The 27,713-nt window shown below is 44.9% G+C and overlaps 2 protein-coding genes across 3 annotated transcripts; one reads left to right on the forward strand and one right to left on the reverse strand.

The window, feature by feature from the left end:
* Nucleotides 1-8: 8 nt before the first annotated feature.
* LOC138973144 (ammonium transporter Rh type B-B-like) lies at nt 9-27,319 on the reverse strand. Of its 2 annotated transcripts, XM_070345813.1 has the most exons (10): nt 27,147-27,319; nt 14,553-14,841; nt 13,806-13,989; nt 11,419-11,569; nt 10,771-10,915; nt 8,047-8,210; nt 5,793-5,930; nt 4,832-4,965; nt 3,920-4,101; nt 9-3,111 (listed from the first exon to the last, which is right to left on the reverse strand). In XM_070345813.1, exons 2-10 carry the CDS (start codon nt 14,770-14,772, stop codon nt 2,957-2,959), a joined length of 1,473 nt encoding a protein of 490 aa, XP_070201914.1. In that variant the 5' UTR covers nt 14,773-14,841; nt 27,147-27,319; the 3' UTR covers nt 9-2,956. The 2 variants fall into 2 exon arrangements, with proteins under 2 accessions (XP_070201914.1, XP_070201915.1); XM_070345814.1 differs by lacking the exon at nt 27,147-27,319 and having other exon boundaries at nt 13,806-14,058; nt 14,553-14,692.
* Nucleotides 20,407-21,750, forward strand: LOC138974574 (uncharacterized). Its single transcript, XM_070347293.1, has 3 exons — nt 20,407-21,051; nt 21,185-21,367; nt 21,727-21,750. The coding sequence occupies exons 1-3, from the start codon at nt 20,407-20,409 to the stop codon at nt 21,748-21,750; spliced, it is 852 nt and encodes a 283-aa protein (XP_070203394.1).
* Nucleotides 27,320-27,713: the final 394 nt, after the last annotated feature.

Here is a 27,713-nt window from a genome sequence, read left to right on the forward strand (position 1 = left end):
GACCATAATTACAGTACAACGTTTATTCATGGGGTAAAGAAACATACAAGTAAGTACATGTGGTCTGTTTGTATGATGATGGTACAATGCCGATTGATGATGAACAATCTCAAGAATGGCGTCCTGTTCTGAGCAAAATATGTGGACATTTCAAGAACAGTTCATTACCATTAAGCCGGTAAGGGTGCAAATATATCAAGACAGTCAGCAAAAATGAGCGCATGGCAACAGCAAGCGACAGTCATATGGCACTCGTCTCTTTCTGCGGCAAGGAAGTGAGTGGAACATTGACTTTCATCCTCAAATAGACACACACAACTTTATCATTTCGAATGAGAAATTCATGATATATTTGCACAATGAAATAAGAATGTACAACACAGAACATAAATTCAGCCAGTGATTGTGATGCAAAAATCGCAAAAATAATATTTAACAAATTAGTTTTTTTATTGCAAATTGTCAAAGCACAAGAGAAGTGAATTATACAGAATGTTTCTTGAATTTGACAATACAAAACATTCACAGTACAGTTATGAGATGGTCTAGACAAGAATCTTATCTAGATTTGTGAAAAAGGAAGGTGCTTATTTAATTTTCATCTTATCTTTTTGAAAGATATGATTTAACTTGCAAATTTGTGTACAAGTGTTTTTACCCAAAATATGACATTTCACACAGATGGAGAGAGTCATTGTTCTATGAGACCAAGCTAGCGGTGAAGATGAACAATGACTGTCTCCATCTGCATCAAACATCATATTTTGGTAAAAAATACAAATATTGTTGATGTATTTATCAATATTAGTTAGAATTCCTTTTATTTTTTTACGACTGAGTGAACATAAACATGCACTCTTTTGAAGTCTCTGCCAGTCGCCGTAATATAAGTTTCAGTCATCCTCTGACGTCACACGGCCAATGAAGATAAATCCAATGTTCAATCGATACACTCGTTTCTGAAATAGCTGCCCGTTGTTTAGCTGTTTATGAGATGCATATTTTTTACATCCTATCTTTTAAAAGGCACCTTTCTCCTTGCGCAGACCATCTTGTAAAACACCAAATAGATTTGTTGAGGTATTTACATGGGACCATCTTGTAAAACACCAACTAGATTTGTTGAGGTATTTACATGGGACCATCTTGTAAAACACCAACTAGATTTGTTGAGGTATTTACATGGGACCATCTTGTAAAACACCAACTAGATGTGTTGAGGTATTTACATGGGACCATCCTTCCACTGGGACACATACTACAATCTGCAGCCTCACTATTTTTTGTGCAGAGTGGGAATTTGTTGCTGCATTAATTTTGCAACTGACACCAGGGATCGCGCTAGCTTTTTAAAAAACGCGTAAGTCATACGCAACGAAACGAAAAAAACGCGTCACGGACCAATATTTTTGCGTACTACGAAAACACGTACAGACACAAACAAAACATGCACGAAAGACTTAAAGACACTCCTTACCTAAATACGGCGAGTTTTCCTGTCGAACTCCGCGCACGCCTGTCGAATAACACCCCTGCTGTCTCCAACCTTCGGGCCTTGCGAGTTTGTTTCCCGCTCTAATACGACTAGACACACTTTCCGCCTTTTGGAAGCGCGAGATGGGAGAGCAGCTAATGTCTGTTTCATTATCCGACAAGACATTATCTGGTAATACCCTCGTTACGTTCGTTTGCGATACTTCGATGCAAAAAGAAACGGACTTTAGTTTTGACGCGCAGATTTCATGTGTGTCGTCACTTCTCGAGCCCTATAGTCAGTTTCAGGATCGGGTGATTATTAAGTCAGAGCAAAAGCGCTGCGTGAAGACAAGAAAAAGTTACAATATTTTTGCGTATGGCTTACGCGGCGCGGCGAAAAAAACGCATCAGCGACTTTTAAAATGCGTCAAATACGCAAAAATCGTGCGTAAACGCGATCCCTGTGACACCTTTGTCAATCTGTACTTTTAACTAATTCAGCCCAAAAGTTCCCTAGCACTCTTTTGAGGAAGCAGCCAGGCTGCCGAAGTGTCTTGGTGGAAGGATGTTTTTATCCCATGTAAAAGCATGGACAGATTTTGTGGTGGTTTACATCATCATTTACATGAGGAGGAGGGTACCTCAAAGCACGTCTTACATGAGAGTCAAGTTTTATTTGAGTGGAGAAGTAGCAAACAAACTGCACAGCTTTAAAACGGCAGTGCCAATGCTCTGAGGTAAATTGAGGTCTGCTGACATCAGATCAGAATCGAACAATCACATGCGCTCTACTGACTTGAGGTATGTTACATGCTTTGAAACCTAGCTGATTGTCTAATTTCTGGCTAAATACCTCTGCGTTAATGAGTAAGATGATTGTCTTAGTTCTTCAATTTAACAGGTTAGTAGATAACACTTGCCTGCCATCATGACAATTATATGTTATACGAAAGGAGCATAACCTTTAAATGAAACTATGATGTTACATCATTTTCATATACCCTTTAAAATTTGTTCTCAACTTAAAACAGTTGACAATGAAAATATCCACTGCACTTTTGTCTGGTGAGAAAACCACCTGCATCATATAAGCAAGTGCCAGGGTTGTTCACACACGGGGCAGTGAAAGTAGTGTGTTGTTTCATCCAATGCGACTAACAGCTTCCATAAAGAAAGGCACTCTGTACACTGAACAAAGTGTTCAATCTTATACAGGGTGGTCAATAAAAATTTAGCCACATCGTATTTTCACTTTGCTTGCACATTTTTGTTTTTCCGATTTTCATTTAATTTTGAGGCAAAGTGTACAAGAGACCTTGAAATTTATGAGGACATCAATTTTCGTAGATTTTTCTGGACCACCCTGTATAGGTGGCAACTTTTCCCTCTCAAGTGGGTAATTACAGAGTTCTTTCCCCTGTGAAGGGAATCTACGCTGAAAACCTGGTCTCCAGTCGTCACTGCATCCTGTGGAGCTGGTCTAGGCTTTCAATAAAGCCGTCTCTGTCTCCCCCTTGGCGTGTAACAGAGGCGCCCCTACCTCTGAAGGGTCTTCAGGAACCTCCCAGTTGTCCTTGTCCTCAAACAGGTAAAGACCCCGGGGCTGGTTCAGGGGCACAAAGCGAACAATCACACCTGAAAAACAAAGAGATCTGTTTTATCTAAACATGCTTTCCGTGCCAATGTCATTTTGATTCTGTGTCATTCCTTTCATCTGTGAGATAAGAGGGACAACGCTTTCTTGAGCTTTCTTGAGTTCTGTTGTTGTTCATTGTCTCATTACATGTATATTTGATTGTCTGTCCTCTGCAAAGACCACTTTTTCGACATATCAGTAGATGTTTGCTATTGTCTATGACAGTAACAGTAACCTTTTTTTGCCTTTTGATTCTTGAAAAAAAAATACATTCCTTCAAAGATACTTGTTTACAACAACCGTAATATAAGTGCATACTGATTTCTGTACCAGAATTTCATTGTAATGTGAATATCAGTCAACACAAAAGCTGCATGGAAACTTCCAAAGGGCATAATGTAGCGCAAATAATGTGACAGCATATTATTTTGACGTTTAAGAAGTATGTGTCATATATCAAAACACTTGGCTTGACTACACTTTTTTTTTTTAAAGTTGCCGATATCAGTGCTACCATCTTCAATTTATATCTGAGACAAAATCTGAGCAAAGTGTGGATCAATAACATTGCAGAATTGCAGACTTTGCCAGGTCAGAAATCCCTCTTGCTCTCCGAACTGACTCTGTTTATCTGTCTCTTTCCCTCTCAGCTTTCTTTATTGCTCACACACACACACATGCATGCACACACAATGTCTGTAATTGCATTTTTTGGCCATGTCAGAAATTCCCCTCGTTCTCTAAACTCTCTCTCTCTGTCTTAATGCTCTCTCTCCCTCCCTCCCTTTCTGTCTGTGTGTGACTAACCAACAAGCAGTCCTCCAACGATGGCCACCAGCAGAGTGATGCCCAGTGCAGCAATCTGGAAGGCGGCTTGTTGAGACCCAGTCCTGCCCAGACCAGGCTCCACATCCATGTGTTGTTTGATCATCTGGAACTCCAAGCTGCTTTCGTTGGATGGCACCCTGGGTGGGAACTGCCGGTACAGTCTGCAATACAAGGCAAAAGACATGGGATTGCTGGACTATCCAAAAGTTAGCAACAGCAGGACATGTATATTTACAGGTCTCATTTTCTTTGCTATCTCTTCATAAACATATTCAGCAGTGGCTTGAAACACACACAAAATTATGCACACATGCAGCAGCATGTATGCACAGACTCGGACACTAAAAACCACACACACTCACATATGGCTCATGTCTATGCACACACACACATACACACACAATTGAGGGCCCCAAAGGGTTTAAAATCGTGATCGTGATTGCCGTTTTTTGACCTTTCTGTGACCGTGATTGCCGAAATTTCCATTTCTGTGATCGTGATGGGACTTTGCCCCTGATCCGTGATGACACAAAAATCAAGTCTCGTGATCGTGATCGTCATTTGTTTTCGTGATCGTGATGGGCATTATTGCAAAGCATTTTATTTTCAACGTACATTTTTCACAGCTGTATCACTCTATGATCCTCTATTCCTCAAGGTGTTTGTGATCGTGAAAACAAAAATCAAGGTAACTGTGATCGTGAAAGCTAAAATTTCCCTTCCCGTGATCGTGATGATACCCCCCCTTTGGGGCCCTCACAATTGTGTTCACACATGCACACACACAAACACGTATGGCACGTACATGGCAAAAAAGGCAGTCTGCATGTTGACAACAACTATGAAGTTCATGATGAAACGACGCTGATGTCACAAAGACATTATACTCACGTGTAGCCATAACTATCGGTGTCAGCAAGAAGGGAGGCGATACAGCCAGCAATGGCGGCCAAGATGGCGGGCATACCATGCAGATTGTGCACTCCACATGTGTCATGAATTTTTAACTTGGATGACAGGAACGGCTGCAATACACAATTGTTGACATGTAACTCATCAAGCACAATACCTGCATCATGATTCGGATGGTACCAGCAGTAGTCTTAATCCCTTACAAAACACTTGTATTAAAGGTTTTCGTTACTGAGCTTAATTATGATATGAAGGTTCCAGAAAGGCTAGCTTTTCCTGGAGTTTCCACAGCTGTATGCTTCATCAAGAATGTTGAGGTTTTTAGAGCTGCAGCAGTATACTGAAAAACAACTGGTCTAACCGGTGTGAAGAGAAAAAACAGTTCGCGTTAGCCTTGCCGGTTGGAATCGGTATTCTTCATGCATTTCCATAGCGATCAACTGAAATACCTGAATACAATCATAGCTACGAGTGTGCCATCTGAGCCTGAAGGCAGAACATGTAGACTGCCTCGTTTTTCTCAAGAAAAACATGAAGTAGTAGTCTGGTGCTATGTATGTCATCGCTGCTTTGGGGAAAAACTGTCTAGCCTGACTTTCATGCTAACATTTTGGTGTAACAGTACACTGGTAGGACACCGAAAACCAAAATAAAACTGGCATGGGAATTTATTCCAGCACACTAGCAAGCAAAGTGCTCTATCGCTACAAGCTACAATTAAATACAGTCAATTGGTGATTGGTTCGGACAAAACAGGAAGCTTTCAAAGTCATAGTAGCTTAGCCTGATTGAACACACTTTTTTCAAGCAAACGTTTTTCAAACGTAAAAAAGTAATTGGTTATTTACACTAATAAACAGTTCAAAGACCATTCTGTTCCTCACAGATACCGACACCCTCAAAACTTTCACAAGATTTGGTGTTACAAGCCGTCTTGTACCGTGATATACTTGTAACCAATGACAGACAGCGCTCCAGCCACAGAGCCAATGATGAGCGCCCCGTGAGTGCCAATCATCATGTCAGCGCTGGTGCCCACAGCCACGCCCCCTGCCAGTGTGGCGTTCTGCACGTGAACCTGCAGCACACAAGAGCACCACTATTTGAGAGTAATTATTACAGTAAAACCTACCTTTTCAAACCCTGCAGCACACAAGAGCACCACTATTTGAGAGTAATTATTACAGTAAAACCTACCTTTTCAAACCCTGCAGCACACAAGAGCACCACTATTTGAGAGTAATTATTACAGTAAAACCTACCTTTTCAAAGCCTGCAGCACACAAGAGCACCACTATATTTGAGAGTAATTATTACAGTAAAACTTACCTTTTCAAACCCTGCAGCACACAAGAGCACCACTATTTGAGAGTAATTATTACAGTAAAACCTACCCTTTCAAACCCTGCAGCACACAAGAACACCACTATTTGAGAGTAATTATTACAGTAAAACCTACCTTTTCAAACCCTGCAGCACACAAGAGCACCACTATATTTGAGAGTAATTATTACAGTAAAACCTACCCTTTCAAACCCTGCAGCACACAAGAACACCACTATTTGAGAGTAATTATTACAGTAAAACCTACCTTTTCAAACCCTGCAGCACACAAGAGCACCACTATTTGAGAGTAATTATTACAGTAAAACCTACCTTTTCAAACCCTGCAGCACACAAGCTTAAGAGCACCACTATTTGAGAGTAATTATTACAGTAAAACCTACCTTTTCAAACCCTGCAGCACACAAGAGCACCACTATTTGAGAGTAATTATTACAGTAAAACCTACCTTTTCAAAGCCTGCAGCACACAAGAGCACCACTATTTGAGAGTAATTATTACAGTAAAACCTACCTTTTCAAACCCTGCAGCACACAAGAGCACCACTATTTGAGAGTAATTATTACAGTAAAACCTACCTTTTCAAACCCTGCAGCACACAAGAGCACCACTATATTTGAGAGTAATTATTACAGTAAAACTTACCTTTTCAAAGCCTGCAGCACACAAGAGCACCACTATTTGAGAGTAATTATTACAGTAAAACCTACCTTTTCAAACCCTGCAGCACACAAGAGCACCACTATTTGAGAGTAATTATTACAGTAAAACCTACCTTTTCAAACCCTGCAGCACACAAGAGCACCACTATTTGAGAGTAATTATTACAGTAAAACCTACCTTTTCAAACCCTGCAGCACACAAGAGCACCACTATATGAGAGTAATTATTACAGTAAAACTTACCTTTTCAAACCCTGCAGCACACAAGAGCACCACTATATTTGAGAGTAATTATTACAGTAAAACTTACCTTTTCAAAGCCTGCAGCACACAAGAGCACCACTATTTGAGAGTAATTATTACAGTAAAACCTACCTTTTCAAACCCTAGAGCACCACAATTTGAGAGTAATTATTACAGTAAAACCTACCTTTTCAAACTCTGCAGCACACAAGAGCACCACTATTTGAGAGTAATTATTACAGTAAAACCTACCTTTTCAAACCCTGCAGCACACAAGAGCACCACTATTTGAGAGTAATTATTACAGTAAAACCTACCTTTTCAAACCCTAGGCTGCAGCACACAAGAGCACCACTATTTGAGAGTAATTATTACAGTAAAACCCACCCTTTGAAGACCCGACCTACTTTTAAACATGTATTATTCATTACCACTGTCAATTTACCCCCATTTTAACACTCCTTTTTTAGCCCTGATTTTCTGATTGTTTTAGGTCTTATAAGGGGGATTCCACTGTATTGCCAGTGATAAATGGGTCATTCTTCAAAGAAGAACTGTTGTGTGATCGAAAGACCATAAGCATGTTGTTTCTTGGTCTTTTACTTTATCCTGACAAAATACACCAAGAGGTCTCAGAAGCACGCACAAAATCCTCTGACGTTAACACACTAGAGCCAAATTCCAACAACATTAACAATAGCATATACCTGTAACCTGTTGATCAGGAAGTGTTGTGTGAAAAAAGCCTCTATAAGGACCAGCCAAGAGACTGACCAACAGTGGTCATTATAAACAGGTGGTCCCCATCAACTGTATACCCCATAATACTTTGTCAGGGAACCTTTGAGGGAGTTGTAATGGACAGGTAACGTTATCAAGAGGTGGTTGCCAAGGCAGGTTGAAGTGTACATGTACTATATTGCGCACGGTGTACGTGGTACTGACCATGTCAAACTTGCCGTGCTGGTCAGTAAGGGAGGACACGGCGAAGGTGACGACGCAGCAGGCGGCCAGGGCCAGGTAGGTGTTGATGACGGCCCGGTGCTGCGCGTCCTCCACCGCTAGGGCGCTGTTAAAACTCGGCCAGAACAGCCACAGGAAGATGGTGCCTGAAACATCGCATGTTTTATTCGCACTACTTCTTCTTTTGCGTTCATGGGCTGAAACTCCCACGTAAACTCGTGTGCCTAATTTACACAAGTTGGTTTTTACCTGTATGACTGTGCTATTTAGGCAGCCACACGCCGCTTTCGGGGGATGCATGCTTGGTATTTTTGTGTTTATGTTACCCACAGAACGTAGTACTAGGTATGTATAAATATCTTCTTTACAACAGATATAGCTAATCAACAGGACATGTCCTCTATGGGCCACTAGGGCTAATCAACAGGACATGTCCTATATGGGCCACTAGGGCTAATCAACAGGACATGTCCTATATGGGCCACTAGGGCTAATCAACAGGACATGTCCTATATGGGCCACTAGGGCTAATCAACAGGACATGTCCTATATGGGCCACTAGGGCTAATCAACAGGACATGTCCTATATGGGCCACTAGGGCTAATCAACAGGACATGTCCTATATGGGCCACTAGGGCTAATCAACAGGACATGTCCTATATGGGCCACTATAGGGCTAATCAACAGGACATGTCCTATATGGGCCACTAGGGCTAATCAACAGGACATGTCCTATATGGGCCACTAGGGCTAATCAACAGGACATGTCCTATGTGGGCCACTAGGGCTAATCAACAGGAAATGTCCTATATGGGCCACTAGGGCTAATCAACAGGACATGTCCTATATGGGCCACTAGGGCTAATCAACAGGACATGTCCTATATGGGCCACTAGGGCTAATCAACAGGACATGTCCTATATGGGCCACTAGGGCTAATCAACAGGACATGTCCTATGTGGGCCACTAGGGCTAATCAACAGGACATGTCCTATATGGGCCACTAGGGCTAATCAACAGGACATGTCCTATATGGGCCACTAGGGCTACTCAACAGGACATGTCCTATGTGGGCCACTAGGGCTAATCAACAGGACATGTCCTATACGGGCCACTAGGGCTAATCAACAGGACATGTCCTATATGGGCCACTAGGGCTAATCAACAGGACATGTCCTATATGGGCCACTAGGGCTAATCAACAGGACATGTCCTATATGGGCCACTAGGGCTAATCAACAGGACATGTCCTATATGGGCCACTAGGGCTAATCAACAGGACATGTCCTATGTGGGCCACTAGGGCTAATCAACAGGACATGTCCTATATGGGCCACTAGGGCTAATCAACAGGACATGTCCTATATGGGCCACTAGGGCTAATCAACAGGACATGTCCTATGTGGGCCACTAGGGCTAATCAACAGGACATGTCCTATATGGGCCACTAGGGCTAATCAACAGGACATGTCCTATATGGGCCACTAGGGCTAATCAACAGGACATGTCCTCTGTGGGCCACTAGGGCTAATCAACAGGACATGTCCTATTTGGGCCACTAGGGCTAATCAACAGGACATGTCCTACATGGGCCACTAGGGCTAATCAACAGGACATGTCCTATATGGGCCACTAGGGCTAATCAACAGGACATGTCCTATATGTGCCACTAGGGCTAATCAACAGGACATGTCCTATATGGGCCACTAGGGCTAATCAACAGGACATGTCCTATATGGGCCACTAGGGCTAATCAACAGGACATGTCCTATATGGGCCACTAGGGCTAATCAACAGGACATGTCCTATATGGGCCACTAGGGCTAATCAACAGGACATGTCCTATATGGGCCACTAGGGCTAATCAACAGGACATGTCCTATGTGGGCCACTAGGGCTAATCAACAGGACATGTCCTCTATGGGCCACTAGGGCTAATCAACAGGACATGTCCTATATGGGCCACTAGGGCTAATCAACAGGACATGTCCTATGTGGGCCACTAGGGCTAATCAACAGGACATGTCCTATACGGGCCACTAGGGCTAATCAACAGGACATGTCCTATATGGGCCACTAGGGCTAATCAACAGGACATGTCCTATGTGGGCCACTGGGGCTAATCAACAGGACATGTCCTCTATGGGCCACTAGGGCTAATCAACAGGACATGTCCTATATGGGCCACTAGGGCTAATCAACAGGACATGTCCTATATGGGCCACTAGGGCTAATCAACAGGACATGTCCTATATGGGCCACTAGGGCTCAAGAGGACGTCATTTGAAGACACTACAACAACAAAGAGAAACACTCTAGGTATTATGTGGAAGGTGTGCTGAAGACTGGGAACATCCTCGAGATCATGCCTGTGGTCTTCACATGGTGCGCTATGAGCGCCTATACAAACTCAGGGATCACGGCATAGCTAGCCTGACAGTAAAACTCTGTTTCTGACACCCTCCTTACATACTTTTCCCACAAATGTTCTCATAAAGTCTGTAGATTTACCAGCAGTTTTAATCTCCTTTATTTTTTCCACATTTCCCAGGTTTGGTGGCCTTTATTTTGAGAAAAAAACCACTATACACCGTGTTTGAGAATCGAAGCTGAGATGATACACCTAAATCATCTTTGAGGGCTCATTATCATTGAAGTTCATGTGCCTTAAACTAGGCAGTGGCCTTGACATTGCATGGACTCACCAATCATGGCGAAGATGTCGGAGTGGTAGACGGAGCCCTCGATTTTGGACTTGGTCACATCTTCCTTGTAGAGGACACGTGACACGGCCAGGCCAAAGTAGGCGCCGAACGCGTGTACAAACATGGAGCCTCCCACATCGGCCACCTGCACACAGCCACGGGACACAGGTGGTTGTGCTGACATTCTGTGGCAAACCACAATGTTCTGCATGCCTCCCTCTCCACGGCCACTGGCAACGACCAGCACTGCGGCACTCGTACACTACTATGTATTACACACACACACACACACATACACGCACGCACGCACACAGACCACATACATACATACACACACATACACACACACACACACACACACACACACACACACACACACACACACACACACACACACAGAGGAAGAAAACATACACATGCTCATACACACACACACACACACACACACACACATATATATATATACAAACACACACACACACACACACACACACACACACAGGAATAAAAGGAGCAGCATTGAATCTCCATCCTTGTAAAAAAAAAAATTTAAGTTAAGTTAAGCGGTGTAGCCGGTTCAGCTCTCTCCCTCTCTTGCTCAGCAACACAATACACATTTCCCACACTTGTAAAGAAAGCAGCGTGTACCTGCAGGACGGAGAGACCGACCCACTCATTGACGGCGAAGAAGACGATCTCCAGGAGACAGATGACCACGAGCTGCAGAGGGCTGGTCTTGCCCAGCAACGCCCCCATAGTGATCAGCACTGAGGCCGCAGCAAAGTCCGCTGTCAGCAGCCTGCAACACAGACATGCAGATACATAGATACACACTGACAGACAGGCCGACACATAGACACACACTGACAGACAGGCCGACACTCACACTGATGTACGCACGCATACACACGTATAAGAGTGCATAAATGATTAAACTCACAAGCAAACAGACATCGACACGTCAAGACAGGCAGACAGACAAACAGAAACACCGACACAGACAGGCAAACACAAACTAATCTCTCTTTATATATCACACACACACACACACACACACACACACACACACACACACACACACACACACACACACACACACACACACACATTACCCACGGTAATAATGCAGTCACTGCCAATCGCTCACTGACTCAGATATGTGCTGCGCTGGTGGTGTCATTCTACTGCTGGTTTCTGGCGTGAATATTCGCTCACGGTTGGGTCATGAGGCCAAGCGTTCGTCTAACAGTCATATATTAGATTTTCTGAGATCCTTTCACAACCAAAGTGGCTTGGTGGATAGAAAAGCGGAAAACCATTCCAAAGGTCGTCGGTTCGAATCCCACTAGGGATAAAAATGTGTGTGTGTGTGTGTGTGTGTGTGTGTGTGTGTGTGTGTGTGTGTGTGTGTGTGTGTGGTGATTGATTGTGGGACTGTGTTGGTGCTGATGATTGTTTGAGAGTGAAAATGCTGATGCCAGAGTGTTTCTGAGTATGGATTATTGTGCGAGAGTGTGAACGATGGTGCCAGAGTGTTCCAGAGTGTGAATGATGGTGTCAGAGTGTGAATGATGGTGTCAGAGTGTGAATGATGGTGTCAGAGTGTGAATGATGGTGCCAGAGAGTGGATGATGGCGTTAGAGTGTGAATGATGGTACCAGAGTGTGGATGATGCTGCCAGAGTGTGGATGGTGTTGTCAGAGTGTGGATGATGATGTCAGAGTGTTGATGCTGGTGTCAGAGTGTGGATGATGGTGCCAGAGTGTGGATGATGGTGCCAGAGTGTGAATGATGGTGTTAGAGTGTGGATGATGGTGCCAGAGTGTAAATGATGGTGGCAGAGTGTTCCAGACTGTAAATGATGGTGCCAGAGGGTGCCAGAGTGTGAATGATGGTGGCAGAGTGTTCCAGAGTGTGAATGGTGTTGCTCTGATTTTTTTTAATCATCATTCAAGTAAACCCTGTGTCCATTCTCTCAACCTCCCCACACCGACCTCTCCTCCCTAATGAACACAAAACAGAGATTTTCTCACGGTGTTCCTGAGGCCGTTTGGCCAAAAGCGAACTCCCAACTCCTTTCACCCCTAGGTCAATGTTCAATTTAATCTTTGTTATAATACTGATGCATCACTGAGCACGTCGCTGTGTATGGCCAGTGGTACTGTATTGGTGAGTTATTGGTTTGAAACAAGCTAGTGTTGGGCGAAAGTAAGCAGTTGGTATGTTTTGTACGGTATGTCTTTCCTCCTGTCTGCACGGTAGTGTTAGTGTGTGTGTGTGTGTGTGTGGGTGTGTGTGTGTGTGTGTGTGTGTGTGTCTGTATGTATGTGTGTGTGTCTGTATGTATGTATGTGTGTCTGTGTGTGTCTGTATGTATGTGTGTGTCTGTGTGCGTGTGTGTGTGTGTGTGTGTGTGTGGTTTTTATGTTTTTTGTATCGGGACTTGCGCAATAGAAAGAAGATTTGTTATTATTAGTTTGTATGTGTGCCTTGGCATAGCCGCATTACGAACGATGAACGGTAACATAAGGTCCTGTAGGTCCGTTGTTATGTCCTCACAGAGCAGCCCTACAGGATGCGTCATCCCAAAATCCTCAGAGCACGGAGGACAGCTGGTTATATTGAATATGGTTGGTGATTGAAAACGGTCGTGTGTGCTATCTCTCCATTAGGGTGACAGTCAACAACAACACTACTCACATATATTTAGACCCCCCCCCTCCCCCTACATCCGCCCACCACTCCTGACTCTCTCCTGCATACACAGCGAGTTCTAAATATCAGGACGTTCGCGTGAAGAAGTTGCACATAACATGTCGAGTGTTTCTAGACAAGAGGGTCATCTCATCATGCTCGTCACACCAATGGTTGTGAAACGTAGAGCTCTCTGATGGGACTCACGTGCACCTTGCCTACATGACCATGGAGATAGCCAGCAACCAAACTCCCCCCCCCCCCACCCCCCCAAAAAAGCCCCAACCTCCCCCCCCCCCTCGCACACACACACACACACACACCAACACAGACTAACTCACGTTGTGACACCGACATGGACCTTCCCCCCGTGACCATGGAGATAGCCAGCCACCAGCATGGCCCACTGGATGGCCACAGCGGCCACCAGCATGTTGAGGCCCACGCTGCTGAAGCCGTAACGCCGCAGGAACGTCATCAGAAAGCCGAAGCCGACGAAGATCATCACGTGCACGTCCTGAAACACTGTCAGTCACGTCCATCGTTGAGTGCAGTGTGAGGCTCGGAGGGTCAGTGGCAATGCTAACGATCGTTCTGATTCATGACATAGACATAGACATAGAAGATGTGAGTATCTCGGATGAGAAAGTTGGTTGTGGTGTGTATAACATGCGTACAATATCACATGACACAACATAAAACATTAAACACAGTATACATGTACAGCAAAGATACATTCTTAAACATGATGACAAAACAACACAAGAGAACATATTTATGGCGGCGTCTCCGAGTACGATTATATGCGCGTGTGTGTTTATGTGAGTGCGCGTGTGCGTTTGTCTGCGCGTGAAAGCGTGCGTGCGAGCTAGTGTGTGTATGTTTGTAGTCTCAATGTGTTTAACTGTGTCTGTAGGTGCGCGCGCGTTTGTGCGTGTGTGTCTGTATGTCTCCGTGCGCGTGCTTGTGCATGGGTGATCGTGCGCGCAGGCGAGCGTGTATGCGAGGACATGTGCATGCAGTGTGTTTGCATTTTGGAGTGTTCGTCTACCTGTCTTTCCTTGTTCCTGTGAATCTAAGTAACTTACTTGGGTAATACGTGGCCACAGGTCCCGGCCCGGAGTGACTGTCTCCATGCCCCCCTACATGCGTGGCCTGGCTGTCATTTCCCTGCTTCACGTGCAGGCTGGCTGGCGGCTTGGCGCTGTCCTCATAGTCCGTAGTCAGCGCGAACAGCACGATGAACACCACCTCCAGGATCAGCAGCAACACGGCCAGCTTGGCCTTCTGCAGCCACACGGACGCCATGATGACGTGGCGTGCAGTGACGTCACACGGTAGGACCGGGCCAGAGAGTGGTCAGCAAAAGGACTGTCCCTGAAATCAGAATGTATGTGAGATCCCCTGCAGAAAACCGTATGGGTTGTTTGGCCGTAAATCTGTTCAGGCGTTGCGTGTTTGTGGGCCTGCCGTTCCTTTCTGTGTGAACGATAATGTCAGCCATAACGGATCTCCCAAGGCTTTTTACACGGAATGCGAACATCCTTCACTTGAACATATACACACATCAACAGCCTGGCTGTCTTTTGTGCAAAGAGAGATTCTTTTGTTCTTCTTTTTTATTTTTTTTTAAAGTTTTGTTGTTGTTGTTGTGCATGTTGACGCTGGAGTCAATTACAAAATTATTTCAACAAAAACTCCCACTCGGCACAAAAAGTAGCCTGGCCGTTACATTTTGATATTTGTTTTCATTTTCATCACTTTATTGTCCCATTGCTCGGAAATGCAGGTCGCTTCCTCCCAGTGGAAAGCCAGCAGCAACAGAATCGCACTACCTGTGCGCGTTTATAGGTGTTCAGCCTCATACACTTATGGCAGAATGACCGGTGACACGGGGATGGGACATGGCTACCGTCTCTGAGTCTGCACATAAAGCTTACCCGTGTCCGTCCAGGCCCGGATTCTAACCCATGACCCGCGGAACACAAGTCCAGAGATTTACCAAGTGAGCTACTGGACCCCCAAAGGGATGACGGTGAAGAGTGCTCTTGTTCCATCAAAGGTCGGGAAAGGTTTGTGGTGGTTGACAGGGTAAGTTACACGAGAAGGAATGAACCTTCAAGTAACTGTCATTTTCACCAAGTTCAGATTTGGCCAGTCAGACCAGTGCCCTTGTCAAACAGGCAGCATGACAACGGAACACCTGCTGCAGACTTGCCCACTACACGATGGCCTCAGGAGCCAGATCTGGGTGGAGGCGACCACGGTGCAAGGGAAGCTCTATGGCAGTCTGGACGACCTACAGCGCACGGCAACATTTGCGCGGAGAACCGGCGTTTCCATCTGAGTGATCGACAAGACGAAGAAGAAGAAGTAACTGTCACACCGGACACTGCTTTTCTCCTCACGGGGTCTGTGTCTGTAAAGGCATGACTTTAAGGCGTACTTAATGTGCTGGCGACTGCGGGCTGAGTAAGTCGACAAACACTTGACCACACACACAAACCTGGAGTCGCAAACTATTGTAGCAAAGGCAATCTTCCAAATAATACGGAGAAGAAAATACTGTGTCAACATACTCTGAGAAGATGTGACTGAACAATCTCAAAATAAGCTACATACGTATGTATTTTCGGACATCCAAATCTCTCTCTCTCTCTCTCTCTCTCTCTCTCTCTCTCTCTCTCTCTCTCTCTCTCTCTCTCTCTCTCTCTCTGATATCTGTCTCATCAAAGCAGAACTAGTTTTCGTGTCAGAGACCCAAACACAGATAGACTGCTAACGTCCCAAAATCCAGAATAAAAAAACCCAAAACGGTTACTTATTTTTCTAGTAACTGATTGTTCTTGTTTTGTGTCCGAGATCAATTATTGGATTCTATGATATCTCCAAAATGTAAGAAATGATGCGAGCAAGTGCTACAGAATAACACACAAACAGAGCACCAACCTTCCACCCCGGTTTCATTGACCAACGACTGATTCACAAAAGCAAGAGGATGACACGGTCGAATAGACAAGAGTCCGATTCAGTCCAAGACAGCCAATTAAGTCAGTCATGTGAAACTAAACAGAGGCTGATGACGGTGCAAAAGTTCACAGAGCACAAAAGAAGACGCAAAAGATCTGTGAATAACATTAGCGAGATTTAAGAAACAGCACGTTTCGTTTTGCAGCTCGTTTCGTTTGGTGAATGAGTCACCCCGCGAAACGGAACGTGTAACGAGACGGCATAGGCCGCAGACAAGATTTAGATGTATTCACGTTTCGTTTCGGAATGAAAGGCCGGGCATGGCAGGATATGATCCGCTGACTGGGCATGGCATAATTTCAACTCCACGAGTCAATAAAGGATTGACATACTCGCATTGCACGCACAAGAGCTTCACATTTTTCAATTCATGCACCTGATCACATACGAAGCCAGAATAAAAATTCGATGCGATGACCTACTTCTGCTTCGCCATTTGCTTTCTCACCATGAAGTTGGATAAATGTACCAGGATCAGCACCCTTCAAAATATTTCAGTTCACAACAGTTGTCTACCTCCAATGAACACATTCTCAGCGCTGAAAGACTGTGAAAGGGTTGATGAATCTAGCAATGCATAAAATGGCCAACAAATAAAACTGTTAGTGTGCAAAAATACTCACAAAAGTTGACGAAATATTGTTCGTTTTTTGGGGGTGGAAAACGTGACTGCGTTTTGACGTTCCACGTTCCGTTTCAGTTGACCTTCACCTTTCCAGCGAGAGACCCCCGAAATAATGACGTTTACCACAACTTCAAAACGAAACGTCCCAACGTTTCGTTTCTTAAATCTCCGTTTTGACTCGTTAGTGTCTTTTCCTTCTGCTTCGAATATGGACTGACCTATCCTTGATTGCACGGTCCGCTGGACACCGATCTCTGTTAGCTTGAAAATGACCCAACTATGTACAGTGGTACCTGCCAGGTGAGGCCCCTGCGAGGAGAAGGCAACTCACAACAAAAGACACCTTCTGTAGTCGTTTCTCTATTATTTTGACTTTTTCTTCTTCCGATCCGTTCCTGATCTTTTTTACCCTCAGAATGAATGACCTTATGGTGACAGTCACGTTTAGCGTTTTGCGTGCCACACCTTTTAACCCTGTCACTTGGGCAACTTGACGCCGTATTCGGTGCGCGTGCTTGGTATCTACGTGTTTCCAAATCCCTTGACTTTTGCTGGGAACTCGGGATCTTTAACGTGCGCATCCCGGGTCTTCTTGAACAGTTTGCACACGACGTTGCACTGAACGTTGACTCAATGGAGACGAACTGGTTACTAAGCCTTGTTGATATCGACGGAGAAACGGACCCACACTATTATCTTGACTAAAACATACCTGTCATGACAGGCCACCTCTAATGTATAGGGACACTTTAAGCTGGTCCCAAATGTGTCCTTTCGTCACAGGTAGCACAGTTGACAACAAACAAGGATCTGTGCACAGTTTTCCTTAATCCTCAGCTTGTTAATGCCTTCACCGTCTGCCACTAGCGAAAAGCTTTATTCCAGTGGTTTGAATCTGAGCAAAGGCCTTTGTCAGCAGGCTGGACTTGAGTTTTTATCTGTGTTTTGAGTCTTTGTTTTTGTTTTTCGTGCATGTGTGTGTGTGTGTGTGTGCGCGCGTGTGTGTGTGTTTGTATGTGTGTTTGTGTGTGTGAGTTGTACGTCAGTGTGTGTGTGTTGGGGGTCGGTGTGTGTGTGTGTGTGTGTGTGTGTGAGAGTGAGACAGAGAGAGAAAGAGTGAGTGAGAGAGAGAGAAGAGAGACAGAGAGAGAGAGAGAGAGAGAGAGAGAATGAGAGCTAGAGAGAGAGAGAGAGAGAGAGAGAGAGAGAGAGAGAGAGAGGGAAAACAATGAAATCTGCATTTTAACCATAGTATCCTTGTACATTGCGACAAGTTGTGTTCTGGAGCAGCCCAATGGGACAAGTTGTGTTCTGGAGCAGGCCAAAGGGACAAGTTGTGTTCTGGAGCAGGCCAATGGGACAAGTTGTGTTCTAGGGCAGGCCAATGGGACAAGCAGGCCAATGGGACAAGTTGTGTTCTGGAGCAGGCCAATGGGACAAGTTGTGTTCTAGGGCAGGCCAATGGGACAAGTTGTGTTCTGGGGCAGGCCAATGGGACAAGTTGTGTTCTGGGGCAGGCCAATGGGACGATGGGACGAGGACAGTCAATGAGTGAGACTGACTTTTTGCCCTTGCTATTTGTCACGTTCACGCCTTCAGAGCGCCGAAAGGTGTTACGTCGCTTGTTGATTAAAGAGATACGTTCTATCACCGTCTCCACTATTGCTGTAAAACACATAAACACACATACAGACAGACAGACCGACAGACAGACAGACCGACCGACCGACCGACAGACACACACACACACACACACACACGCGCACACCGTCCTGAGACAGCAAAAGCTTTGACCCAGTTTGAACTCTGGCTGAGATTTTTTTTTTAAAGAAGAAAAAAAGGTCTGTACACTACACAAGCGTGTGGGGCAATCGAGGTTACTGAGCCTTTGCAATGTTACGTCGATATCTCCCGTGGGGCACGGACGGACGTTTCTCGCCCAGTTAACGCTCGGTTTGATATGCACACACACACACACACACACACACACACACACACCGACCCCCCAACACACACACACACACACACACACACACATTCATCTGACAGTTTGGTGTCAGACTTGCCCTCACACGTTTGAAGGCTGTTGAGCTACAGTGACGACTGTGACCCCACCTTTGATGTTATTTCACAAAGTGATGCCCTCTGCCTGTTGAGCATCCACTGCAACGGTCACAATAATCGGGGGAAAAAAAGCCTACGCTGCCTATGTGTGCCTTGACATCATGACACTAAAGTTTTCACAGGGCCTCATTTTTCACTTGTGCAACAAGTAACTGATGGCGTCGGCCTCTTTCTAAACTGATATTTATTTACCAGTACACATTCTGGCACTCGCAAAAACCGACCTCTTGGTTGCACCAAGCTGTCAAACCAAGTCTAAGATACAGTAGTTACATAAGTCAGAAACGAAAGACCAGTGGCTGTGTGGGACCGGTTGCCAATTTTATTACCGGTTATCTTAGATTATGCCCAGAAAAATACCGGAATTTTGCGGTTAACGTATAGCCTATATATATATATGTCAGTTTCATGTCGCTGTGAGAGCACGGAGAGCGAATGCGGCTTGCAATTCTTGCACACAGATCTCACTTAGTCCATTTCTGTCCAGAGCGGGATGGGACGCTACAGGAAAGGACGCCCTTTTCTTACTACTGCCATATGACAGGAACAGTCATGATCACAGCTCACAACAACAAAATAGTGGACACCAGAAGTAAAATTCATACAAGTTCCCTCGGCCCAAAACGTCAAAATGTTGTTGCATGTGCAGAATGAGCGGGATGACAGATACCATGTGAATGACATTTGACAAATGTGCAGTACTGAACATTGGACAAACAAAAGACAGATTCCAGAAATAACTCTGTGGGGGTGTTGTGCTGTCGAGGAGTTGTGTTCCTTGAGTGTGATGCAAGCTCGTTGTTACGTGATAATATCCAGTGGAGACACTTCGTTGGCATCACTACCAATAATAAGCTCCAGTCTGCTTTTATTATTGTTTTTGTTGTTCCCAATGAGCTGAATGGACAGTATGCTGCTCAGTTTGGCTCACCTTCAAGGAAGACAACTCTTCTAACACCTATACACACATACAAACACGATAGAATTATTTTCAATTACCTCATATGATGAGAAATGTACTGATACTAGCTGTGCACACTGAGCGCCTTGGTTTCAGTGTGACATCCATCATATAATGGAACACTTCATAGAATAAAATAAATGCCACCCAGGAAGTCACAGTAATAAGTACAGCTTAAAGGCACACTCCTTCTTCTGAAAGCATGTCGGTTCACCTTCAAACCCTAGAGAAAGTCCAAAATCAAGCGCTGAGAATCATCACAGGCGCTATGAAGACAACCCCAATAGACAAGATGCAACAGGTGACCGGCATACCTCCACTCAGCAAGAGAAGAGAATGCAAAGCGATGGTACAAGACATCAAGTACCAGTGCATTCCAGACCACCAAATGAATGCAAGGATGAAGCAGCTCTCTTCTGGCAGGCTAAAGAGATCAAGCTTTGCGACTGAGACACGGGCCCTGAAGAGAGAACACCAAGCAAAGATGCCTGAACTGGTTCACCCATCACACTTCTCCCTTAAAGGACCACCCTGGAAAAACAACCTTGAAAACGTGTCCATCCAGACCACAGTTCCTCATCTCACAACAAAAGATGAACAGAGCGATGTGCAGAAAAAAGCCCTGACACTTGCCATGCTCGACGAAAGATACCCCCAAGAAGCATGGATGCGGGTCTTCACAGATGGGTCCGCCACAGACGCCGTCAAGAGAGGAGGAGCTGGTGTCTACATCCAACACCCCAGTGGAGAGTGGCAAGCAGAGGCTATACCAACTGGCCTCCACTGCACCAACTACAGAGCAGAGGTAGAAGCGCTTATCCACGCAGCTAATACCATCAGCAGCAAGGTCAATCCCGACACCCAAGTTGTCTTCCTGACTGATGCCTTAATTGTCTGTGCTGCAAGCAGTCAACAACAACAAACTGCCTCAGCTTACAACGACACTTCATAACATCAAGTGTCTGAAAACTGTATTGCAGTGGGTCCCCTCACGCTGCGGGATAGAGGGGAACGAACAAGCGGATAAAATGGCCAAACTGGGTGCGGAGGACGAACAAGAAGAAAGCCCAGTGAGCTCCACAGAGATGAAAACCATCATAAAGTCTCTGCTTAAGACCCCTCCAACGCACGACAGCTACCAGCAACTGTCAAGGCCTAAACAGGTAGTCATTTTCCGCCTGAGAACAGGGCACAATAGACTGCAACAACACCTGCACAAAAAACTGCGAGCCGTGCCCTCCCCCATGTGTCCCTGTGGAGACGCAGAGCAGGATGCAGCCCACATCCTGCAGGACTGCAGGAATCTCCAGCCCCTGAGGAGAGAGATCTGGACCAGGCCGGTGCCCCTTCATGAGAAGCTGCATGGACCTGTGGAGGCTCTTCATAAGACCACCAGCTTCATTACCAGAGCTGGACTCCAAGTTTAGCAAAAGCGAACGACAAGAAGAAGAAGAAGAGGGGCATTATTTTGAGGTCCCTGTTCAGAGTGAGAATTTCTGTTACATACATTGTATTTTTCCAGGCCAAATTTGAGACGGTGAGCTGAACTCTTTTCATAGGAAGGACTGAGCCTTTAATAAGGGTAGAACCCGAGAAGGGTAGCTGAAGGTCGGGTGGCAACAAGACTGAAAAGCCCAGGCTCATGTAATCATCACTTGTGGCAGATGGCAACAATATGCAGTGCATGAACACTCTTGTCCGCGGCCACCCAAGGGAACAACACCACAAAAAAGACAAGACTGAAAAGAAACCTAAAAAGCTTTTGCTGACCTTGGAGTGGGGGGGGGGGGGGGGGGGGGGGGGGTGAGGAGGGGCTTGCGTGGAGGCTTGGCCTGGGTCTAGGGATTGGGATGGGAGGTGCTTAGAGGTTGGAGGTGGAGTGAAGCAAGTTGTGGGTTGCGGTGAGAGGGAGGGTGCTGGAGACAGGAGAGGGTGGTGGCTGTGATGGCCAGCGACGAATGGGATACATGTAGGGGGTTGTGTTTCTAGAGAGATTTTGTTGTTGTTACCAAACACGTCTGCGAAAGTTATTATAAAACTATTTCAAAACAGAATCACACAAAAAGCACCAAATATAGATGTGTTATTAAATGATTAAATGTTTTGATAAATATGTCCAAAAAGTTTAGCACCTAAGCTTTACCTTCGCGATCCGCGAAATTAGAATATGGGTCATTCTTTCTCAGTGTTTGGCTCTTAGAATACATTCTAAGTGATTTTACCCGGCACCAACAGGACATCCGACATTGGAGTTTATTTTGTCGGTATATATTCAGTGAGTGCATGGTTATGTGTGACTTGTGCTGGGATGGGTGGTCAGCCATATAATATATTATATCACAACTGTACGTAGCTCTAACGACGTGCATCGTTGTGAAAAGAAACAACTTTCAGAGAGAACAAAGAACGGCTAAGTCATTACAAAGGAAGTGATATAAATAAGTTAACTTTGCATTTGTCTTGCAAATCGCAAAATATTTGACAATTTTTACCTTTGTCATTCGAAAAAAAAAGAACCTTAGAATAAGACAACTCTGAAAAGAGAAGAGGCAGAAGAAGTAGAGGATGGCCAGATCACAGGAAGGAGTATGCCTTTAAACTTTGATCATACAGAAAGATGACTCTAAATTGTCTGTGCTTCTATGCTAAATCGACTTCCAAAACAACTGAGTTTGTCTGGTCGTGTCTCACAACAACTGTCTCTCTGTCCTTGTCTCTGTCTGCGTGTTCGAGTGGTACTTCGTTTGGTTTTATGGCCGGGAACCAAAGGGAAAAAAACATGCACTCCACGTCATTTTAGGTCCCTGTGTCTAGGTTTCTGTTACTCATGCATTTCGAAAAAATAAAATCAGTCAAAAAAATCTAAACAACAACACCAATGCCAAATCTGCTACATTAATCATCGTGCCCTGCACAGAGGGTAGACAAGCAGGTTTTTGTGTGTGTTTCTGTATGTGCAAGTGAAAGGATGCTCTTCTGCATTGTAAAAGCCTGGACAAATATGTGGCCACAAACAAAATCGTATAGGCGAGAAAGACTTTATCTTGATCTCCGATCAAAGCCCTTTCAGCTAGCCCAGCAATATTTGCCTTGATCATGCAATCAAGTCAATGTGGGTCGTTACTTTGCTAAAGTCAGCGACTGTGTCACAGCTGTCAGTAGCCTGCTGCGACAGGCTTATCGTCGTGTCTGTGAGAACCTTGACTTTTTCCCAGCCTCTAAGCACGCCTCTAAAGGTCGATGTACCGTACATCGTGTTGTCTGTCATAAACTATCTGAATCTCTGCCCCGGCATTCGCGCCCCGGCACGGTCATGTATGTGTGTGTGTGTCACTTGCCGTGCACTCACGCCTGTCACTGACTGTGTAAGACCGCACATTGCTACCGAGCGCTTTAGTGGGAACCGTAATAGCTGTATGCACAAAGGTTGAACAGAGTGTTCCAATTCATACATCAAAGCAATATTATTGACAAGAAAAGTTGATAATGTGACCACAATTTCTGAACTCAAAAGAATAGCAAAGGTGGCTAAGAAGAGTAAGTGTAAACAACGTAATGGTTGAGGTGAACCGTTTTCTGCTACTACTGCGTGACACATACAAACGCGGCACGCACATACTGAACACGCGCGTGCGCACACCTGCCAGGGGCGGATCACATACTTTTTAAGGAGGGGGGGGGGGGGGGGTTCGGCCGGGGGGTTTCCGGAAACCCCGGACCCCCCCCCCCCACCCCCCCTGGATCCGCCCCTGCCCACACACACACACACGCACACATCCACACACACACACCGGCACACACACACACACACACACACACGCACACACACAAACACTGACACAAAACACACACGCACACACACAAACACAAACACACAAAACACACGCACACACACACACTGGCATACACACGCACACACACACACACACACACACACACACACACACCGTGGCACACACATACACACATACACAGTCATACACCCGACCACTAAGGAAGCACACAAACTAAGTGCCGGATCGGCCTAGTTTCTCTTGCTGAACCAAACGGTTCATCTAACCGCTCAGGTCCAAAGTTCTTGGAGCCAGTGCCTGCATGGTGCCTGTGAACGAGCAAGCTTTCAAGACTGAGAACGGCATACACAAAAATAGCATGCTCACAATGACTCGCAATTTATGCCGTGTAACTGTGCGTAAAAAGGGTGAAAAGCTAGAGAGGTTCCAGTGGGGATGCCTTCTATTCTACCTACATTTAGTTGGCAAAACCTTTTTTTTTTCAAAATACAAGTTAAAAACTTTAAAGCAGACGATCGCTTTTTGTGTGACCCGGCCTTTAATGAAAGAGCACATAAACTTGTAATTCAATCAGGCTGTGTTTAGAATACATGTAACAGATGCTGTGATCGGTCAGTTACTGCCGACCAGCGTTCAATTTCGATGAATACCGAAAATAGGTAACTAATTAGGATCATCGTCGTTTCGCTCCGTCGGGTTTCAATGAGGCTTTGGTCGGGCATCAATCGACCATGATAACCTGGAAGTTTCAAATGGAAGCCTATCACTATGTAAGTGTCTGATAGAATTAAAGTACACATGGGTTGCAGTGGTGAGCTCAGTGTGGACTTACTGTACACATCTATAGGCATTCGCATCAGACTCCATTACCATGAATGTTTACATACATTTATATCCTGAACGACATACCTGCCTCTGTTTGTGGCATCATTCCAAGACTGAGTATGTACCTCGCTATCACCATCCCACACCCCCCCCCCCCCCCCCAAAAAGGGAGAAGACTAGATAACGCTCTTTATGACGGCTTACTAGTGCCAAAACCTGGGGTTACCCATTATCACGTGATAATTACTAATTAACGCTGTCAGTTACTGTTTTCACTCGTTAGTTACTAATTTTCACGGGATAATTTGTAATTTTCACGGGAAAATGACTAATTTTTAGTTTTGGCACTAGCAATCCGTCAGGAAGTGAGCCAAAACTAAAAATTAGTAATTAACAGGTGAAAGTTAGTAATTTTCCCGGGAAAATTAGTAATTAACACGTGAAAATGGTAAATATCAAGGGAAAATTACTAATAATTACAATTATGAGGTTTTGGCACTATAGTAAGCCCTATGACGGCTTACTAGTGCCAAAACCTGGGGTTACCCATTATCACGTGATAATTACTAATTAACGCTGTCAGTTACTGTTTTCACCTTATGACGGCTTACTAGTGCCAAAACCTCATAATTGTAATTATCAAGGGAAAATTAGTAATTTTCCCTTGATAATTACCATTTTCACGTGTTTATTACTAATTTTTAGTTTTGGCTCACTTCCTGACGGATTGCTAGTGCCAAAACTAAAAAATTAGTAATTTTCCCGTGAAAATGAGTAACTAACAGGTGAAAACAGTAACTGACAGCGTTAATTAGTAATTATCACGTGATAATGGGTAACCCCAGGTTTTGTCACTAGTAAGCCGTCATAGGGCTTACTAGTGCCAAAACCTCATAATTGTAATTATCAAGGGAAAATTAGTAATTTTCCCTTGATAATTACAATTTTCACCTGTTAATTACTAATTTTCCCGGGAAAATTACTAACTTTCACCTGTTAATTACTAATTTTTAGTTTTGGCTCACTTCCTGACGGATTGCTAGTGCCAAAACTAAAAATTAGTCATTTTCCCGTGAAAATTACTAATTATCCCGTGAAAATGAGTAACTAACAAGTGAAAACAGTAACTGACAGCGTTAATTAGTAATTATCACGTGATAATGGGTAACCCCAGGTTTTGACACTAGTAAGCCGTCATTCTGTTAGTTGCTCATTTTCACGGGAAAATTACTAATTTTTAGTTTTGGCACTAGCAATCCATCAGGAAGTGAACCAAAACTAAAAATTAGTAATTAACAGGTGAAAGTTAGTAATTATTTCGGGAAAATTAGTAATTTTCCCGGGAAAATTAGTAATGAACACGTGAAAATGGTAATTATCAAGGGAAAATTACTAATTTTCCCTTGATAATTACAATTATGAGATTTTGTCACTAGTAAGCCGTCATATCTCTTGGCATCAATAAAGCCGAAGGATATCACTAGTGCGTGCGTTGTCGCGCGCACAAAACGTCAGTACTTGTCAGGCTCAGTCGGTGTGTGTGTGTGTGTGTGTGTGTGTGTGAACGTGTGTATGTGCGCGCGCACGCGCGCGTAGTGTGCCGGTCTGCCGGTCACGTGTATGCAACGGTGTGTGTGTGTGTGCGTGTGTGTGTGTTTGTGTGCATGTGCCCTGTGTGTGCCCCCTGTGTGTGTGCCCTGTGTATGTGTGTGTGCCCTCTGTGTGTGTGTGTGTGTGTGTGTGTGTGTGTCAGTGTGTGTCACTGAGTCAGTGTGTGTGTGTGTTTCTGTGTGCCGCGAGTGTGCAACGGTGTGTGTGTGCTAAGGTCAGTCTGGGCAGACAGATTGACAGAAACAAAGAGAAACATAACTGTCAGCGGGAATATTGTAAGCCGTGGTAATGTACAGGGGCGGACGAGGGGGGGGGGGGGGCACAGGGGGCACGTGCCCCCCCCCCGAAAAAAAAAAAAAAAAAGAAGAAAAAAAAAAGAAGATTTTTCTATGCTGATTCTATGACCATTTCTAAGTTTAAATGGCACCAGATGGCACCAGTTTGCTTCTTTGGGCAAAAAATTTTCCGGGGGGGGGGGGGGCATGCCCCCGGACCCCCCTAGCAAATTCGGGCGCTTCGCGCCCATCACATTCACTTTGGATTCAAAGTGCCCCCCCCCCCCCCCTTACAAAGCAACTGATCCGCCCCTGATGTAGTGATGGTCAGTTTTAATATGCAAGTTTTCGACGGACAATTCAAACAATGCAAGACCTGCAATAAAAGTCTATCAGCATAATTATGATTATGACAGTAACAGGAAAATATCTCCTACCTGCGCAGTGTCTCGACGGCCAAGAGGCTGTAGTGAACACAAACACAGTACAAATCCAAAATGTGACTGAAGATCCTTGCGGAAAACAAAATGATGTATGCGAAGAACGTGCAAAAAACAAAAGGTTCGGAACAGCTTGCAATACGCCGCAAACAAGCGATGTGTACTCTTTGCCAAAGTCACGCTACTACACACCTCACCCCCACCCCCACCCATCCGCTTCTTTCCCCCTCCCACTCCCGCCGTGAAAGCCCTGCCCACTGCCGGAGTTATACATCTCTGTGGCCCTTCCCCCAAATGTAGGTCAACTCCGCCTTCACATCCCAACTCCGCTGTCCATGAAGCAGCCACATAAAATAGAGCCAGTCACTTTTCTTACTGAGCTTGAATTAACTCGTTACTGAATCTGACACGGTAGCAATTAAAACTGAATGCAATGATACACCCCTGCGCCCCCCCCCCCCCCCCCCCTCTCACATTGCCGCTCCCAAGTCCTCATCCAGCATAATCTGTTTTCGCTTTGCTCTCTCTCTCTCTCTCTCTCTCTCCGTTTATCTGTTTTGTTTA

This window comes from Littorina saxatilis, linkage group LG8 (assembly GCF_037325665.1).
Source record: "Littorina saxatilis isolate snail1 linkage group LG8, US_GU_Lsax_2.0, whole genome shotgun sequence".
In the NCBI taxonomy this organism is placed as follows: Eukaryota; Metazoa; Mollusca; class Gastropoda; order Littorinimorpha; family Littorinidae; genus Littorina; species Littorina saxatilis.

Bases quoted from the DNA above. Each gene is read 5' to 3' on its own strand.
- LOC138973144 (XM_070345813.1), bottom strand. From the start codon at position 14,772: ATGGCGTCCGTGTGGCTGCAGAAGGCCAAGCTGGCCGTGTTGCTGCTG. The intron at 10,916-11,418 runs GTACACGCTGCT...GGCTGTGTGCAG, and splicing joins TCGGTCTCTCCGTCCTGCAG to GTGGCCGATGTGGGAGGCTC. The intron at 4,102-4,831 runs GTGAGTATAATG...CTTGTATTGCAG, and splicing joins ACCGATAGTTATGGCTACAC to ACTGTACCGGCAGTTCCCAC.
- LOC138974574 (XM_070347293.1), top strand. From the start codon at position 20,407: ATGTCGGTTCACCTTCAAACCCTAGAGAAAGTCCAAAATCAAGCGCTG. The intron at 21,052-21,184 runs GTCAATCCCGAC...ACTGTATTGCAG, and splicing joins CTAATACCATCAGCAGCAAG to TGGGTCCCCTCACGCTGCGG. The intron at 21,368-21,726 runs GTAGTCATTTTC...GTATTTTTCCAG, and splicing joins AACTGTCAAGGCCTAAACAG to GCCAAATTTGAGACGGTGAG.